Below are 19,775 nucleotides of genomic sequence, written 5' to 3'. Positions count from 1 at the left end.
GCAAGTCGTGGGTGAGACGCGTCTTAAACCGAATTCAGTGCAAAAATCTACGCGTACGCAACTCTGGGTTGTATTTTACTAAGGGTGTAATCTTCATCTATCTATTGTCCGAGTTAAGTTAACGCAGTCGTTCACCAAGAAATCTGTACACATCAATTACTGACGAAGCAAATATATAAAAACACTGTATACATAAACTGGATGAAAACAGCGAGTATGTCGTCCTTACAGACTAGGATAATTCTGGCAACAAAGCTGCGTAGTCGCGGTAGCAAAGTAATGCAGGTATATTCAGTTAAATTAATAGCCGATTCTCAATATATGCCAAATATACAAGTCTTTATTTGCTCTTTCAGCCCCGATAAATTTACGTACTAAGGAAAAACGCTCTGTTGTTACCGAGGCATGTATCAACAATGCCTGTCAGTCTCTACGTGTCCTACATCGCCGGGAAAAGGCAATAATAATCAATCAGATCTAATAGAAGCAGCCCATAGTGGTGAGTAAATCTTGCAGTTAATTATATTCACAAGCCTTTCTTCGTCCCGTGAATGTGTCCTACTTTTTGCCATTTCCTAACAGAAGGGTTTGATGTGTACTATTTTTAGAATAAAAACGCACTCCAAACAGGCCTAACGCACGTCAGATACTCAAAATGTAGACTAAACAAGATTGGAACTAATTTGGGATAATTGGATGCTGAAGTAATGTCTTTAAAATCTACAAATGTAAGCCCATCTGCTTTTCTTTGTACGTTACACACTTGTTTGAATGAGGACTTTGTAATATTGAGACATTCAGCTTTAGGACACGTAACATTTTTGAGAAATTTGAAAAATATGAAGATCCAATTATCCCAAATTTAGGTAAAATCACTAATAGCAGGGTGTCTTACTAATCTTATGTTGCAATGGGCACTTTCACAACCTGATGCCAAATAATTACAAACTTGTATATCAGAGGAGGGGGGTATCAGATATACTTTTATTAGCATAACTCTTTACTTTGCCTTTTTGATCGCATTTCTTTGTTCAACACTCAATGTACACCAATGTTTTGACATGTTCGGTGATAACATATTCTGTGCTGTTTTCCAAGCTTGGTGCAACTCTGCAAAATAGAAACTGTCGGAAATACCTTATGATAGTAAATTTGGTAAGTTGTTCTTGAATGACAAATTATCATTACAGAAATAAAAACTTCAAACCCGCATGTAATAAGCACCACTGGTAACGATTACAGTAAAATTGTTTCCCTCAGCTGAAGTCCCTTTGTACATACAACGTTAGCAAGTATAGAATCGTTGGTATACGAAATAAGTGAAAAAGTACTACCAGATTTTCGGATAAGTCGATTGGCAAGTGTATTGAAATTTATAGGAAGTCACGGATTAGTGATATGTGGTAATAACCGATAGTCTACTCAGCTGTATATTTGAAGTGTTCGTTAAGAAGACATCATATATGTCTCGATGAGGTTCCTCGGAAGAAGGATTATACTGAATATGTTAATTTCAAATTTAGGGACTTGGGCGTCCAATGAGCCATCACTTATCCATTCTCAAGGGTAACGCGGGCTGACGAACGATTACTAGTTTGAGCTGTTTACAAAAAAAAAATAAGTGGGAGCTTGAATAACTTAATGGATTTCACGTAAAAGACGAGTGGCAACAACAAATCACAATTTTTGTTACATATTTAGCCACTCAATCAATAATAAATGCATTTGAAGTACTTGAGGCGTTAGTATAACTATCTACACATAGCAATGCTACATTTTGCACAGCAATCGCAATAAACTCAAAACGCTACAGCAACGGGAATATTTACATTAGACAATTACAAAAATTCGACATCGTGTTTAATCTTAAGTATGATAGGCAACATTAAAACGAACTTCACTTGGAGTTCTTGAACATCTATTTTTGCCCTTGTTGTTGTAAGCATGCAACATTCATACCACCTGTACAATTCAGATATCTTGGTTCATTTTTATTATGGAATACATGTCCTTAGCTTTCGACAAAACAATCTTTACCGTCGACTACAATTTATTTTGGGACTAAATGTACTAGCTCACTCAGGACAGAAGGACGCAACATGGGATCGGGTTCATGTTTGTTGATGGTGTACACCCTAAGGCATGCATATCATAAAATTGCATCATCCAGTCCATACAATCTCAGACTTCACGTCTAGCGTATTTGACAAGTACCAGCTTTCCCTTGAGCTCATATAAAGTCGGGCACCCTAATTTACATTATTTAGCAACCAATTCGTCATCGCTTCGTTTGTCAAACACGATTAGAACTAATTTTGGATATTTGTAAAGTGAACTAATGTCGGTTTAATATGCAAATGTAAGCTCATCTGCCTTTTTCTTTAAGCAATACTATTGTTTTTATAAGTATTCTATAATATTGAAATATTCAGATATACGGTATTTGACGCTTTTGACAAATTGGAAAAAAATATAAAGATGCAATTCTCTCAAATTAGTGCCAACCGTGTTCTCGGTAGTAATTCAGGATACGAGTAAATTCTTGAGGTACCTTAAGAGATGTCAGAAAATAACTTAGGTTTTGAGAAAAATAAAGCGCCAAGCCCTCTGTAAAACACACAATAACATTAAAACATTTTGACGTACATTGTTTGGACATTTTCATTCCAGGATCAGTTGACACTTGTAGATATTTGATAAGTAAAGTTCACGACGTCAATGAAGGCTATAAAGATGGTGTTTGCCCTCTGCACGTGGCGGCGATGATGAACCATGTTGATGTGGTCGAGCTATTACTCAATAATGGAGGTAAAGACTCAAAGGACATTAATTTAAGACTTTGGATTTCCGAAGATACATTTGATGAATCTTTTTCTTGAAAAGAAATTATGTTTAGAAAAAAACATATCCCTGCTAATTTTTCATACCAGGACCTCGGGTGTTTTTAATGATAACACCTCAACGTACATTGCCGGACCATGTCGATGGAAAAAATTAAATCGAGTATATTCATTTCTGTATGAAAATTCATCACATATCCGTCTCATATTGCCACCTCCACATTATGGATGTATACACTTGCATATTTTCCCAACAGCATGTATTTCCGCTAAGACTGAATGCTGCCATCACACAGCACTGTTTTTTGCTGCAGCCAACGATGCTCCTGAAACTTTAGCAATTCTTTTAAAGAAAAGTGCTGATATTGATCAGAGAGATTGCAGAGGGAGGACACCACTAATGGTAGCAGCTCAGACAGGCAAGATAATCATTTAAAGTCGTTCATGGCGGATTTGGTCAGGGCAAATGATGTAAAGAAAAGATTGACGATATTTTTCATTTCTAGCTCACGTGTGTGAACACGTGGGCTAATGTCATAGCGATGTCTGTCTGTCTGTCCGTGTGTGTGTGTGTGTGTGTAGTGTGTGTGTGTTTGTGCCTGTCTGTTCACACGATAACTCAAAATCGCCTGAACGGATTCAAGTCAGATTTGGTATTCACGTACCATATGCTACTTGCAAGAACTGATTAGATTTTGGTTTGTGTGGCTTGCATATTAATGAAGTTATGCAATATCGTTTTTTTCCGTACAATGGTTTCTCTATGGAGACGGTAATGACAGTTTCGACATATATCAAGAAATACTGCACAAAATTTCATGAAACTTTTCACAGATGACAATCTTAGAACATTATCATGATACTGTGAGTTTTCATGTTATTTATCCGCTGATTTGCATATTCAATGAACTTTTGTTTTTAGTGACATCACTCTGAAATTCCTGCAACAAACTTGATGATACTTGCAACAAATATTGATCTGATATATATCTAATTATACTTGGAAGCATAAATAACTCATTTGCATATTTTCTAAGTTTTGTAAATAGTCATATAACTCCGATATGACTGCACCAGATGTGATGAAATCTGCTGTAGATACAGATCCGAGTGATATCTAACTGCGGTGTAAAGTATTTAGTACTGTGAAGTTAATTAAAGGTTCAATTGCATATTGAATGAACTTTTTTAATTCGGTATAAAATTATGGCATCTAAGTCAGTGAAATCGGGTACAGACATCGATCTGATAAATATCTAATTGTACTGAGATGCATTTGGCAGTGTCAAGTTAACAAAAAGCTAATTTGAATATTTTATGAAGTTTTGTAATTATTCATATAACTTCGATATAACTGCGCCAAATGTGCTGAAATCTGCTGCAGATAGTATTCCGACAGATATTTAATTGTGGTGTAAAGCATTTGAAGCATTTAAATTAAGGGTTCGTGTGCATATTTAATGAACTTTGTAATGATTTTACTCCAAAATTACAGCATTAAATTTGATGAAACTTGCTAAAGATGTTGATCTGATAAATATCCAATTGTACTGAGAAGCATTGAGCAGTGTCAAGTTAATAAATAGCTAATTTGTATATTTCATGAAGTTTTATAATTAGTCATATAACTCTGAAATAACTGCATCAAATGTGTTGAAAACTGTTGCATATACTGATCCGACAGATATCTAACTTTTTTGTAAAGCATTTAGTAGTGTGAAGTTAATTAAGGTTCATTTGCATATTTAATGAACTTTGTAATTAGGTATATAACTCTGAAATTACGGCACCAAATTTTGTGAAACGTGCTACAGATATTGATCTGATAAATATTTAATTGTGCTATGAAACATTGAACAGTGTCAAGTTAATTTAGGGCTCATTTGCATATTTAATGAATTTGATGAGATTCGCTACAAATGTTTATCACATCAAGATATATCAGCTGTGAAAGATATTAAGGGGTGACATAAAAGATAATGGATAATTTGCATATTTAATGAACTTTCCTTATTAGGGATATATATCTGATTTGACTTGATCAAAATTGACAAAACTTGGTATATGTTCCTTGGAACTGGTAAATTTTATAGTTACCTTGAATGATAATGAGTATTAGACCTGAATTGATGTCTATTGGTATGTATATTGAAGATACTCTGATTATTATTGAAAGCCATTAAGCATTTTAACTTCGTCAAACTCTTAATTTGCATATTTAATGAACTTCTGATATTAGGGATATTTATATGTAATTGGCATGTAATCTCACATCTGTCTTCAGAAATATTTTGTTCCAGTGTGGTACCGCGGCTGATGTAACCCTATCACAAACCGGAGGCATGGGTTTTGTTTGTACATCTCTGACAGGCTGTATGTTTCACACTTTCCACTTCATCGGATACTTGTTTTTTTTTAAACCCCATCTGTTTTATTGTAACTTAAGATCCTTTTAAACACGTCCGTCTTTCGTAGATGGGAGGGTAATATTGTTTTACATCGATGTAGACCTTATTTTGTTAACAAAATGAAGTAGTTTATCAAAATACATCGGGTTTGGCATCTGAATTTTGCAAGTGTCTGACCGACAACAATCAGACAAGACGATTATATACGCTCCTCGTGTTGCAATACCATCCCAGTAATTATCTTTCTACTCTGTCTTCTCTGGAGAGAATTAAATGAACCATCCAGCTCTGCAATTATATATCTCTTAAGGTAGTATGCGCATCAGAGGATAAAGACGAAACTTTTGCTCAAAATTTCCCAAACGGAGCTTTGAACAATTCTAGTACCGAATCAAAAAATAAAAAGTCGAGGGTCACCATTCAAAGTTTGGAACTAGCGAAACATATTTCCTTATATTTACCGATATTTGAAATTCAAAATTGCCACCATCCTTGTGTTAACTCTATGGGTGAAAAAAAAAACAAACAGAATTTTCGATTTTCTGAAATTTGAAACATGAAAATATCTCTTATTCCAAGGGCTTTAAAATGAGCCCCAACAAGCGGTAGATCAGAAAACAATAGTAGAAGTTTGAGGGTCCAAATATTTGTTCCTGGGGCGCATTCTACCAAAACAAATGCTTCGTAAACAACTTGTTGACCACACTGTTTTGGTGAATATAGAATTCATGGCAAGGAAAGAAAATATGTCGAGAATGACATTTCATGATTGGGTCTATATCAGACCTGATATCTGTGAAATTTACTGATATCAGTAACACTCGCCGCGGGGACTCCAGTAATGCACTGCCATCAGAAATGACGAATTTTAGCGAAGATACAAATCTTCCAGAACATTACCGCCATACAATACCCGATTGTCAAATATCATATCAGCGTAACAGATGACAGGAATTTGCTACATTTTTGGTACAGACATCGATGAAATAGTCGTTCGACCTTGATATATCACAATCGCTCGAGTTGCCGGGCAAACATCTCTGAAACTTGGCTAAATTTTAATCTAACTGTTCGGAGACTGTATTCATTACGTGGAAATATGATCGCCTTGCAGAGATGAGTCAATAGTCGAGGCATTTAGTCGAAATGCTTGCTAGTATTGAAGTGTCAGGGAGTGACGTTACGGGTAGATGACCTTAACTGTACTTTACAGCGCTTGATACTGTGTTACGTGAAATATTCTGTCGCTCAAGCTACAGGTCTATAATTACTTTGAGGCGGTAAGACATTTCCGACGCTTTGTGGCGCGTGTGATTTTTGCAAAAGTGAATGAAAAGGGTTGTAAATGTATAAAACGATCAAGTTACAGACGAATTTAATTTCCAACGCACATTTTGACTCTCAATTTTAATAGTAATTGAGAGGCTCGCAAAACAAAGAGTTCACTTCTGCATGACCTTCGAACTTTTGTACGCATGAACAATTCTCAGCCGAGTCTGCCGTGAGCATCTATGTTGTTCATGTTGGGACATCGTCAACATTGACCTTGCCAGTTTTGAAGGAACGGAGGAAAAATGAGCGTGAAGACGGAGGAAAAGTTACTATTGGTGCTGATATTCACGGTGGTATTTGTCAACGACCTGACTCCGGGCAAAGGTAAGGCTTTTGCTCGGCCCTGATCATGGCAAGCAGGCAAACGTTGCGTGTAGCTTTGATATTACTTGTACAGCGGTTGTATCAACGTAAATAACCCTTAAAAGCCGCGACCATGGGGTGGCCCTGAGTATTATACTGAACTCCAAAGTGTGGATACGTTCTTCTGTTGTCGACGCCTTAATTTTCTCACTCGTTCATGCTGTAAAATTTTGGAATCACGAAATGCCAGATTTGAAATATATCGCTCGTTTATAAGAGAGTGAGCTTTATGACAGGAAAAGTTCAAAATCATTTCCCGTTTTATACTTAACTTAATCACTCTTTATCATTACATTAATTTTGTCACTGGTCGTTCAGGTGAGCTTAGTATATTAATTTGACGCTTATATATTGAATTCAATTATCTATAGTAGTAGCGTATATGCTGGCTAACAAACTATCTGATTGGCGATATCGATTGGCAAAGGAAGCGAATGTACAGGTTCTAGAGCGAAACTTGTGTACGAAAGTGATGTTTCCTCGTCAGTTTAAAAGTGTATTATAGAAGAGTAAGTGAAATCACTGTCATGAAGCTTTATTACAACGAGAATACGACAGTACAAACTTATCTTGATCCGAGCTGGCAGCTCTTTCGGAGGTGTCAGACTGCAAGACCGAAAAAGAGGCGTGTTAATCCCATGAATTTATCGCTTGATTGGTCGATTGATTTATTGGTTGATTTGCTGATTTATGATTTGATTTATTGATTGATCGATTGATTAATTTTGCTTGCTAAAGATGATACACTGGTTGTGCACCAGTATTGAACATTTGCTCCTCAAATCCAGGACTGGATCGCTATTGTTTTGGTTCCGTCTAACACATCGGTTAGAATGTCAAGACATTTATAAGTCTATTGCATGTAAAACGGGAAAAAACAGTTGTAGGACGGGTAATCCTCCACAGTCTTGAAACGGGAAGTACAATAAACCTAATTAATATGCATACTACCACGCCAACTTGCTAAATTTTCGACCGATAATAATAAATAATGTGAATCAAAGCGCGTCATTTCCCTTAAGTCTGCAATTCGTCGTTTTAAGAAGTGGTTTGAACAGAGAGTTACAATATGCAGACAGAATTGAAATGCAATTGGAAGTTTAAAAAATACCAGGGGCTTTGATAATATTTCTTTGCTTTCAGAAAATAGCAGATATAAATACGGGTGTCTGTGCGGCTGCTATCATGTGACAGAAATTAAGTTGCTTCCAACTGTGCGAGTTCACGCCAGGGTCTCACAAAGTTCACCATGGTATTGATCAGGGTAAAGACTAGACGTACGAGTTACACTGTCGATGGTAAAACAGCCAGGCAAACTGCAATTTCCATTATGGGACGCTTTCATTCGTACCGTAATTTAGATATATAGTCACGTGCACCTCACGACGGCTTCAATCTCGGGCCTTACCTTGTGATTTTCCTTTACCAAAGGTTGTTCATACCGTGACCTAATTGAAATGAAACATCAACGTCAAAAATCAAAATGGCTGAGTATTTTATCGAGTGTTCAGCAGCGCACGAATGTGTTTGGCCTGATCAAAGTGTCCCGCAAATATGTATGACCAAAACTTTTGCGACATTTGCATAAAACGATGTACGTAGACCAATGCTATGCCAAGTGAACATCCCTTTATCGAACTTTCGTCAATTTCTGAACATATCCTACAACTTTGAAACTCCCTTGTAAATTGTTTCTTCTGGACGAAAAGGTCACGGAGGGTCATAACATTTCCCTACGTTGTGCGCATGCGACGCATGGTCTTCTGAAAGAACTCATGGTGACGGCTCAAAACGGAAGCTGGACTGATTGTAAACCGCACAAGTTTAATAACCGTCAACGGCGCAGGAATGTCGAATATATATACGGAATGCGGGCAATACATAGCTGCATAATGGCGGATTATTGGCCTGGCAATGCACTCCAATACTAAGACATACCTACTGTGCAAATCATAACGATATCATAATTCAATTATATGAGATTCACGACAGAAAACAGCCAAATAATGCAACCGTTTACTCATGTTATGTCAGTGTCTTATATGAGAATCATGAATAATTAATTATACCACAGATTCAACTGGTTGCCTTCACATACACTTTTCTGCTAGAGCACTGGATCCTCAGAAAATTTTTGACATAACTGCATCATTGAGAAATCTCCGCGAGAAGGCATACCAGAGTGATATTTCTTTCAGGAGACAAACATAAATAGCAATAGCTGAACAGGTCGAGTCGCATCAAATGCATACATGTGCTTGCAAGTATATAATTACAAGTTGTATTTAACTGCTTATTTGCATGGCTGAGGTTTTCGTGTTGTAAACGGAGACGACCTTGCTTCGAATTGAACTGCGGCAAAAAATTGAATAATGCGCTTCATAATCGCCAGGACAGCGGGCATGCTCTCTTGAACTTCTGGCAGTATGCGACCTGCCTTAGCGAATTTTGTGTTTTTGTTCTTAAAGAAATGTACTTGCCATTTCTGTCTGCCGGGGTCGGCCAAAGCACAACATTTTACCTCGAGATTTCCAGCGCTGTTTCTTAATCAACAGGATGCCGAGGGCAATGCTTTCTCATCGTGTGACTTTGATATTGGAAGCAGGGTTTCCGCTTTGAAACCTGACTGAGATGTACAGTCAAGTGTAGGTGGGGGGTAGTGGTCACGACTAATGGGCTTTGTTGATTTTTATAGCAATACAACAGCTCGTGAAAAGTTCATGGCACCAGCCATATAGTTTTGTCAAGGATATGTAGACTTGGTCAAACTCGGTGAAATTTAAAACAAAGAAGTTAATTTCCAAAGGTTCGGCCTTAATCTTGTTTACTTCATATGTCAGCCAGTGCGCTCTTGTCGATAACCTTGACGCTTTACAGCTAGTGTTCTATGTACTGCGTTCGCACCAAATACAATTTCAAACTAAAAATATAATTGAACAAACAATTAAATATTATACAAAAAAACAACAATTAAAATGTCATTTAACTCAGTAGATATCACAGGCAAAATATAGCACTTGGGACAAGCGATTGATCATGTACTTGGAATATCGTATTCGCAAACTACATCATTTGATATGAGCGGATACGTCATCACATGTCTGAAACCGAAGGGTCAAATGTCATCATATACATGTGAGTGTGCTCTAAAATAAACGATTGGCATGGCCGATATGTCACATCACGTCTAAGGCATTTTTTGTCTGAGAATTCCAACAGCTCCAGCTTTGCAACAACTCACGGATGTTCGACCATTTGAGTTGAGATTAATACCTATTTCCTGCAATTGTGAATTTCTGGAATATCATTTTTGTCAAATTTTATTGAAATTTCCTGACAATATAAAGCTGCCACCGTGCTAGTTATAAAATTGTGAACATTATGCTTGTTTAGCTTTTTTTCCCGCCGAGTGTCCCGCCAAATGAACGGTATCCAAGAATTACTGAATCTGACAAAGAAATTGTAATAAATTGTTGAATTTAGATTGAATTGGTTGAGCTATGTGCAAACTTTGGTTTAAAGAGCAGCAATTAAAGTAGGGTTTCTGCCAATTTACTTCCATAATGAGTCGCGAAACAATGGAAGTTGGCAGGTAGCGTTCAAACAAGTACTACAAATTACCAGGCACATAAGAAAGAAAGTTGCATACACGTACTTCTAATGTTTGTTTGTTTGTTTGTTTGTTTCCTTTTCTCCAGCTTCTGCAGAGTATGTTCGCTTGGTGGGTGGATATGACAAGTACGACGGCCACCTTGAGTTGTACATTGCAGAACTCGGATGGACGCCAGTTTGCAAGTGGAGGTTCGATTTGATCGACGAAGACATCGTTTGCCGAGAATTAGGTACGTCGGGCTGTGACGTAAATGAGCATATCTCGCTGTATTCGAGCAATGCAAAATATAGATTAAATATTTCGATTATTTACTGATCGACTACTTAATTAAATATACGCTGTCAGTTTTCACAATGCATCATTATGATTCTGTCAATCCTAACAGCACGGCCAGGAGCTATGCATCTGAAATGGACAGACGATGACTATCTTCTCAGTGATACTCGACCAAGAATCATAAACGTGATATGCGACGGTGATGAAGAGTCTATCGCAAACTGTACTTACTCGAATGTTCAAAGCTGCAGTAATTCGGCGAGGGTGAAATGCAATTGTAAGTCGTCTTTAATGTTCCCCTATGTTGGAGGACTCGAGCGCTTTCGTAAACATTTAAAAACAAATTACCGACTTGAAATTGTCCCGACCAGCGTTTCACCGAAACTAATTTGGAAGACTTTCACACGAGCGTTCGTCGAAATACAGCAACAAGGATTTTTTAAGCAGTAGATGGTCTTGCCACATTCATCTGCGGGTTATATATAATTCTCAACATTTATCTGTTCGTTGTTTTAGTATAGGTTGATCTCAAAACAATCAGAAGTGTAGCATAAAGGATGAACAGATGCTAAAATGTCACACCTGTATGTCTATGAATTCAGCAACCTCTTTTCGTTATGTCTTGGTCCCACAATATTTCATTTCAGTAGAATGAAAACTAAGTGTTTAAAGGTATGCAGTCACCTGTATTCTAAATATGCCCATATATGGTCAAGCGGGCGTTCCTTGGTATTCAAAATGCCCATGTGAGGGCGCTGTTTTTAAAAAAGTGGCTACCCGCTTAAAATATGTGATTGGTTAGATTTTCTCTTTCCATGACTGTGGCGAAATTTGAACAGGTGACAGTATACCTTTAAATTCCCTTGTCTTTGATTTTCATTATAGACGTCGGCTACATAGGCTGCTATGAAAGCGAGGTGAATGGCCCGGTATTATCCGGCGATACAATAGACGACAATGCCATGACCATCAACATGTGTTTAGATCAATGTCGAGGAACGGATCAGGACTTCGCTGGTTTAACAAGAGGCACACAGTGCGTCTGTGGGTCCGACGATTGGTACACGTCGCGCAGTGAATCAACAGACAAATGTAAAGTGAAGTGTCGAGGCGATGACAGTCAACTATGCGGCGGCTCAAAACACACAGCGTTATACTCAAGTGAGCAACACTGCCAACTTCCTATCATGGTGTGGGCCTTTTGTTTTCAGTTAAATAATTCAATACAGTATCAGCCACAGGGCGACAGACAGGCAAAAAGAGTGCAGGGAGACAAACAGAATCTGAGATAGACAGGCAGAGAGAAAGACATGTAATGAGACGGAGAGTCGAGCACACAGGGAGACAAATACCCAGGGAGATAGGCAGGGCCTGTTACACAATCTCTATTTACCTTGCCCTTGAAACTTACGCCCATGTCACACTCTGACATTTGGCATCAGATCCGATAAGGTAAGATAAGATAAGATGCGTCGATAGCGCAATAAACTCTGTATAAAACGACGAAAATATCCGATAGTATCCGCTAATTTGTGCCATGTTATGTATTTATGATACGATCAGCTTCGACGGATGCAGGACTTGTCATGTCGGCTGTGATTTGAACACGATTATAATGTTTATGCCTTAAATAATCTTAACTTACTAGTTGTAAATGTATCCAATGAAATACTCATCATGCTCTTGGTCAATCGCGTTTAAGTTGGAATCTCGGCCTACTGTAGACAATCGATGCCCTTCGATTCAAATTTTGTCGTTGCCTCTCACGCATATATGCAGAAGGCCACTTATACAAACTGTACGTGCAAGCAAAATTAAACTCTTGCCAAATCTCTTGGCCGAAAAAAGGGTAAAAACAAAGACAAAGCCTGGAAAGAAGCATGTGAAATGAGGGGGCATATAATAAATTAATAGACATGTAGGAGGAACGGACGCCCTCTGTAGCCATAAGTGCGCCCTCAAGGCATATCGTAAAAAACTAAGAGTACCAATGATAAGGTTAAAGATTTCGAGGGTGAAATCATGTCAGCCCCACGCTGCACTTGGAGGTTTCATTCAGTACTTGAGCCACATAGTGCCTCTTGACCAAAAATCGCTTTTTAATTTGCCGTTGTATTTTGACACCTACATTTTCATCGGAGCAAAGTTCAGTCGTTCTGATGAAGTTAAGTCATTTATGATTTGCTGGATTAAAATGCATAGTTATTTTTTCAAAAAATATATCCACTTTTGTCCCATGCCTCGTGCGATTTTAAACGATGCGCTACTCGTCCGACGCGATACGCTAACTTGTTGTGTCCTGTCATTTGAAAAGTCTAAGCATATTACATTGGCTCGGTGGTTTACAAGTACTTCAATAGAAATGTAATATTCCATTCTAATCGACTATCGTACGTTGCTTATAAATACAGAAAGTTGAAAGAATGGACTAAAAATATAGAAATAGACAGGTACAGACATAGATACATGAATACATACACAAATACATGTATACATGCATATATACAATATACCTCCAATTGTACAGAGATAGATACGTAAATAGATTCGTAAACAGATAGATAGATAGATAGATAGATAGATAGATAGATAGATAGATAGATAGATAGATAGATAGATAGATAGATAGATAGATAGATAGATAGATAGATAGATAGATAGATAGATAGATAGATAGATAGATAGATAGATGCATGCATGCATGCATGCATGCATACATCCATCCATCCATCCATCCATCCATCCATCCATCCATCCATCCATCCATACCATACATACATACATACATACATACATACATACATATCATGTTAAGGTACCTCAGCTGCTTTTGGAGTAGGCCTACTTGTACTTCTTGCTTTGCTCATGACTTTAGAAATTTCAACGTGTTTATTTTATCTCGATTTCCATCAATTTCCTCTCAGCGAGTATTGGGGCTTGTGGAGGCGACGTTACTGAACCAACTACATTCTACTCGCCCGGCTATCCCGGGAATATTCCCGCGAATACAGACTGCACTTGGAACATCGTCTTCCCCGAGGGAGATGGGATCCAGTTGGAGTTTATCCCCTCGAGAGGGGCTGACATAACAGGTTCAGTGCGTGTCTTCCAACATTTCCCCGGGCGACGTGTAGAAATGGCGATGGATAGCGCCATCCTTCAGTCAAAATCGAATGTCGTGGATGTGCAGGTGATCAGTGACGCAAGTACAACCGACGCAGTTATGTTCACTGTTGAAGTTACAGGTACATGTTTACACTGCATGTTTTGCCATACCTTCGGAGTCCTCACTGCAAAATTTGTAAATTCAGCTCTGGCTTGCCGTGTCTTTTACAAAAGAAAGAGCAACGTTATAACATATAGTGAATAACAGATCAGAACCAGTTAAGAGCAACTCCACATGTCCCCAGAAAAAAGTGAAAATAATGCCGTTAAAGTAAAACAACAATATTGCAGTATTGTCTTTCTAACTTTCTAAAGGTAGGGTCTTTCATTTGCGCTTTACTATTAAATTCACTTTGATCCTAGCATCACTAAAATAATTGCAATGTTAAAGTATATGTTTGCAGCAATTTCAAACAAAAAGTTCCAAATTTGATGTTATGGAAGCGGACATGGCGATGAATATTCAATTAATTTTAATGCTCTAAGTTTTCTTTTTAAATTAATTACTCAGTCATTCATGCTATTTTTTCTCTCAAATAAAGCATTCCCTGCAGTATGTCCGGTACCTTCAACCTTGGACGCACGGTCCACAATATACCCCGATGCATTGTTTGAAGAGCCAACGGTTGTTGGCGACAGTGTTTCTGTTAGCTGTCAGGTCGGATATACTTTACTGAGCGCTTACGATACCGTGGTATGTCAGGCTGACTCAACATGGAACGACACGTTTCCTCAATGTACGAGTAAGTGTTACATCCTTCGACTCCAAGACATTCATGTGCCACTAGCACAAAGTTCATCTTCTTCTTAAATTATCATTCAGACTTTCAGAACCTCGGCGCATTCTTTGAGTTTATGCATATAACCAAAAAGTAAACAGTGCCTAACATGGCTTTGAACACTTAACTTCAAGTTGAAGATTCCTGCCGACGCATGTAAGCCTAAATTTCAAGTCGCAAGGTTTGTGTCCGAAGTTTGCTAACTCTTCGTTCCTTTCACTGTATTTCTATTCTTCATCAGTCAAAGACTGTGGTGATCCAGGTACGGTTGACAATGCGGAAAGAATAGGGACATCATTCGCATACGAGGGCGAAGTCACATATGAATGCCATCAAGGATTCTCCGGTGGTGGCGCCATATCATGTACAGCAGACGAGACATGGACGGACAAACCCGTGTGCGATATAATGGGTAAGAATTCAAAATGTCTCTCTGTCGTCTGATTTGATAATTTGTCACTCAGTTTTATCAACACACTTTGTAGACTGAAATATCCGTCGCTCGAGGACGAGGGAGCGTAGAGAGCGCCCTCGAGCGATGGATCTTCCAGTCTACACCCTTTGTAACTCAGTTTTATCAATTCTCGTTTTCACTCTGTTTTATTAACATGTTTCTGATTCTCTTTAATGTAAAATTTCATTCATTTTTTTTCTCTGCAATGATATGTTTATCTGGAACAATGAAATTCAACCCTTTGCACACAAATTTTATAAATTTTATCTGTTTTGGAATGATCGATATTTCTCTAACCCACCTGTCGTAGACTGCGGTGATCCGGGAGACGTTGACAACGCTGAAAGAGAAGGCGACCAGTTCACTTACAGTCATACGGTTACATTCAATTGCAACGAAGGCCACTATAGCGATGGCAACAACGTAATTACCTGTCAGGCGAATGGAACATGGACGGAAAAACCCCAATGTCCCCCGATAGGTAAGGCGTTATTTACACACGTCCAATTTCATAGGGATACCTTCATTGTGTTCTTTGACATTCCGTCGTCTTTTTAGGAGTAATAATTGCAAGATATAATGGTTTAGCGTTATCATTCAGGATATTGGAAAGTGTCCGTGAACATACTGGCACAACATACATAAGTGAGCTTAATGCTCTGTTTTAGTAGTATTTTATCACCAGCCATACTTTTGCCGGGTCACAATAGAGTTTATTTGTTGAAATTTTGTAAATATGAGGTGCTTATCAAAGATCGAGATACAAGGTGGAGATACTGTCCATTGCATTTTGACATCGGTACATTGGTATACTACTTCCAACAGAGAATATCTTGTCTTCAAAACTAATAACAGAAATTAAATTATACAGGAAACATGACAAGAATGCGTTTCTTTGTCGGGAATTTTTAAAAGTCCGCTAATATCCTAAGAATTTGATAATTACATTTCGATCAACTATGAAATGGAAACAACCACTGGCGACCAAGAAATGCTTTGAATCGTAATTTCGAAGTATTCAGTATCTTCACTTATGTCAAGGAGATTTAAATTTAATCGAAATTTTCCAAGTTGTAAATTTTTGGACTCTTAATTACTATATTTGTCGTGGAAACGTCGTTTAGATCTTCTTAATACGTACATTATTCAAACACAGAAATATTCTTATCAGGTGTTGATCATATTAACATGCGTTTTGAAAGGAAAAGGTCGGTTGGTTGGTTATATAATTATAAAGCAAATATACAAACGGAACTATCTCACTTTCAGTGGAATTTATCTATCTTCTTCTCATCGTTTATCAGATTGTGGTGACCCAGGTCTCCTGGCAAATGCGGACAGAGTCGGCGAGGGTTTCACTTACGACCAGACAGTCACTTACACCTGCCACACTGGTTACCATAGTATTGGAGATACCACAGTGACATGTCAACAATCTGCGCTGTGGACAGATAAACCGGAATGCGTCAAGATTGGTGAGCAGCAGAATGTTTGTTCCTCTTCAACGTTATACGAGAGAAGAAATAAGAAGAAACATGTGACCCAAATTATTAGTTATTAACTGGTCAAATCATCACTATTCAATACATGTACAATGCTAAGCATTGAAAGTAAGAAATCATGTGACGACTTTACGATTGATAATTTATCCGAAATATTTGTCTTTATTTAAAAACTTCCTAGACATATTGTGATCGTCACTTTTGGCGCTTTTGTTAAAGTACTGCTGTTGATATCTCCGAATGAAAGTGATGAATTTCAATACTATGTCAAGAAAGATACCCATTCACTTCTTTATGACTAGATCGGATATCGTTTATTTAATTGCAGACTGCGGGGAGCCGGTCGAAGTTGAAAACGCCGACAGAGAAGGCGACGATTTCACATACAATAGCACAGTTAAGTTCAACTGCCACATTGGTTATCAGAGCGATGGCAAAAACGCAATAACTTGTACGGAGAACGGAGTTTGGACAGCCTCTCCCCAGTGTATCAAAATTGGTAGGTTTCAGTATTGGATTTGTATACAGTCACTGTCTTTTTTTGTTGATGCTGTCAACCTGAAGTACTTTGGCCTGCATTTGTGCAACTTTTTGAGATATAAAATAGGAAAAATTGTGTAATTGCGGTTCGACTTCTAATTTTCGCAATTAGGAATTGCTGTAATGGATCATTTGTTTCTCTAGTACTAGCATTTGCACGGTAACCCCCGCTTTTTATTCTTGATTTTGGAAGAGACTTGTTTGAAGTTTGTTTAAGGAACGTTTGAGCAAATTTTAATTCTTTCATTTTCGAGACGCGAAATACCCTAAGGTGGAATTTTAGGTCAAATCACTAACCTAGTTTGCCATCATGATATATGGGTTGAATTAATACGCCCATTAGATGATGTGATTGACAGATCCTCTAAACAACACTGAAGAATACGGGGCATAATCTGGATGATTTTACCAATTAACATAATCCGCTGCCGCAAGTTATGTACTATAATAATGTTAACCGAGATGCTTACATTTTTGGAAGATATCAGTTTTCAACTTCCGACATCGCATGCACTTTATATTGCTCCTTCATCTTCGTATGCATAATTACAGATTGTGGCGACCCTGGGGTCGTGGAGAACGCCGAAAGGACTGGAAGTGATTTCACGTACAACCAAGCTGTCACTTTTCAGTGCCATGAAGGTTATCATATGAACGGCAGTGATATTATAATGTGCGGACTAAACGGAGCATGGACAGATAAACCACAATGTCTGCAAGTAGGTAAGTCCTGTGAAAAGAGTAATTGTGCAGGTATCGGCGAAAGACGTCATGATCAGGCAGGAAACAATACAGATATAAAAGGAAATAAATGATAAGGTTTAAATGAAAGAGAGGGGAGGAGGGCAGGAATGAGAGACCAAAAGAGAGCGCAAATCCTTTGTACGTTATTTTACATTACGTTTGTCTTTGCATGTGCTTTTCCAGATTGCGGTGATCCTGGAAATATTGCCAACGCGGACAGAGATGGCGAAGATTTCACTTACGACCAAACAGTCACGTACACCTGTCACACTGGTTACCATAGCGTCGGAAATAGCATAGTGACATGTCAGGAAAATGCTTTGTGGACGGATAAACCAGAATGCGCCGAGATAGGTCAGTTTCTATATCATATCACCAATGCAATATAAGAATGCACTCTGACTTTCTCAACTGAAGCAGTATCAGGTAATAGGTATATAAGTGAAAGATATATTTTTGAGTTCGGAAAACTTTTCCTGTCGTTTTCCAGAACAAATACATGGCGTTCTAAATATTCATGATAGTCACTATACTACATAATTGCGTTTAATCTGTAAAGCCTAAATATCGTGTCTTATTTCTCTTGTTAGTTAGTACAAGCCAAAACACGTTGTCAAAACTGTTTCAATTAAATGTCTATTTTTATCGAAGTACCGATGGCACACTTCAATTTAGAGTAAAATATATCTAATATTATGTCTCGTCAAAAAGGAAACATTCAGGTTTCCACGCTCATAAATTGAATGTTATACATGCTAAAAAGATGATTATTCACATCTATTGCAGACTGCGGGGAGCCTTCGGATATTGAAAACGCGGATAGGGAAGGCGACGACTTCACATACGATAGTACAGTTAATTACAACTGTCATCCAGGTTATCAAATCAGTGGCAATAACGCAATTACCTGTAAGGAAAACGGAGACTGGACAGAGGCACCCCAATGTACTATTATTGGTAGGTTTGATGCTAATTACATATTGCGTTCATTATGTATTGTTCTCTCTCCAAGGTATCTTGGACTTTCAGGTAGTACTGGAATCGAAATTGAAAGACTTGGACTTTTGCTAAAACTTTCCGTATGTAAAATATAAACATTCACTCCCTTATGAAATCAATAATAACAAGGCAGTATTGCTGAAGCAATGAGTACTTGGGCCGTGATCGAGTAATTTTGAGGACAATATATACTAGTATTCAAATATGGTCTCGAATTTCCTCCTGTCAATTAGGCATTTGATTAACTGGTTATTAAACGAAGCAATGGCATGACAACGGCAAAATATGTCTAGCAACTTTTGTGGAGTTTGAGGCAGGGGTTCTTTATTTATAGTGGAAATTGCTTAAACTCCTTAAATATTCAAATTACAGCAAATTTCTTTTGTTCTCGATGGTAGATGTCTAATAAATATTAGTATGTGCACAAATAACATGGTGTTTGTTTAACTATATTATGGTGGAGATTTCAGAATCCGATCGTGACCACCCCCTCACAAAGTCTAATGGTGCGTCCCTAAGTGAATTGTTCTGGCATTGGGAAGCAAACTCAACATTACAGGATTTTATAAGAGCCAGTTAAAGGGCCTGAGAGGTAACTGCAAAATTTAACCACCCTCAAGTTACCATTTAATTTTCGCAGATATTCATTGCTATCTATAAATTTTGTTTATGGCAGAATAGGCGAAACAAAGAAAAGATATTCTGCCATTTTCCAAAGCTTGCCATACTATTTGAAAAAAAGGGTACAAATGGAGTGGAT

At 37.9% G+C, this 19,775-nt stretch overlaps 1 protein-coding gene across 1 annotated transcript in view; it reads left to right on the top strand.

Annotated features, from left to right (window-relative positions):
- The first annotated feature begins 6,741 nt into the window (after window positions 1-6,741).
- The window catches only part of LOC139135096 (sushi, von Willebrand factor type A, EGF and pentraxin domain-containing protein 1-like), a 35,909-nt gene continuing 22,875 nt past the window's right edge, over window positions 6,742-19,775 (top strand). Inside the window, exons 1-13 of the mRNA XM_070702330.1 lie at window positions 6,742-6,904; window positions 10,642-10,785; window positions 10,942-11,109; window positions 11,718-11,993; window positions 13,757-14,077; window positions 14,540-14,740; window positions 15,018-15,188; window positions 15,541-15,711; window positions 16,535-16,705; window positions 17,061-17,231; window positions 17,825-17,995; window positions 18,200-18,370; window positions 18,803-18,973. Of these exons, the coding sequence (XP_070558431.1) occupies window positions 6,823-6,904; window positions 10,642-10,785; window positions 10,942-11,109; window positions 11,718-11,993; window positions 13,757-14,077; window positions 14,540-14,740; window positions 15,018-15,188; window positions 15,541-15,711; window positions 16,535-16,705; window positions 17,061-17,231; window positions 17,825-17,995; window positions 18,200-18,370; window positions 18,803-18,973 (2,389 nt within the window). The 5' untranslated portion in view covers window positions 6,742-6,822. The remainder of the gene's footprint in view (window positions 6,905-10,641; window positions 10,786-10,941; window positions 11,110-11,717; window positions 11,994-13,756; window positions 14,078-14,539; window positions 14,741-15,017; window positions 15,189-15,540; window positions 15,712-16,534; window positions 16,706-17,060; window positions 17,232-17,824; window positions 17,996-18,199; window positions 18,371-18,802; window positions 18,974-19,775) is intronic.

Source organism: Ptychodera flava, chromosome 1 (assembly GCF_041260155.1).
Source record: "Ptychodera flava strain L36383 chromosome 1, AS_Pfla_20210202, whole genome shotgun sequence".
In the NCBI taxonomy this organism is placed as follows: Eukaryota; Metazoa; Hemichordata; class Enteropneusta; family Ptychoderidae; genus Ptychodera; species Ptychodera flava.
Note: the sequence above shows the minus strand (reverse complement) of the source record. Positions and strands in the feature narration are given on the sequence as shown.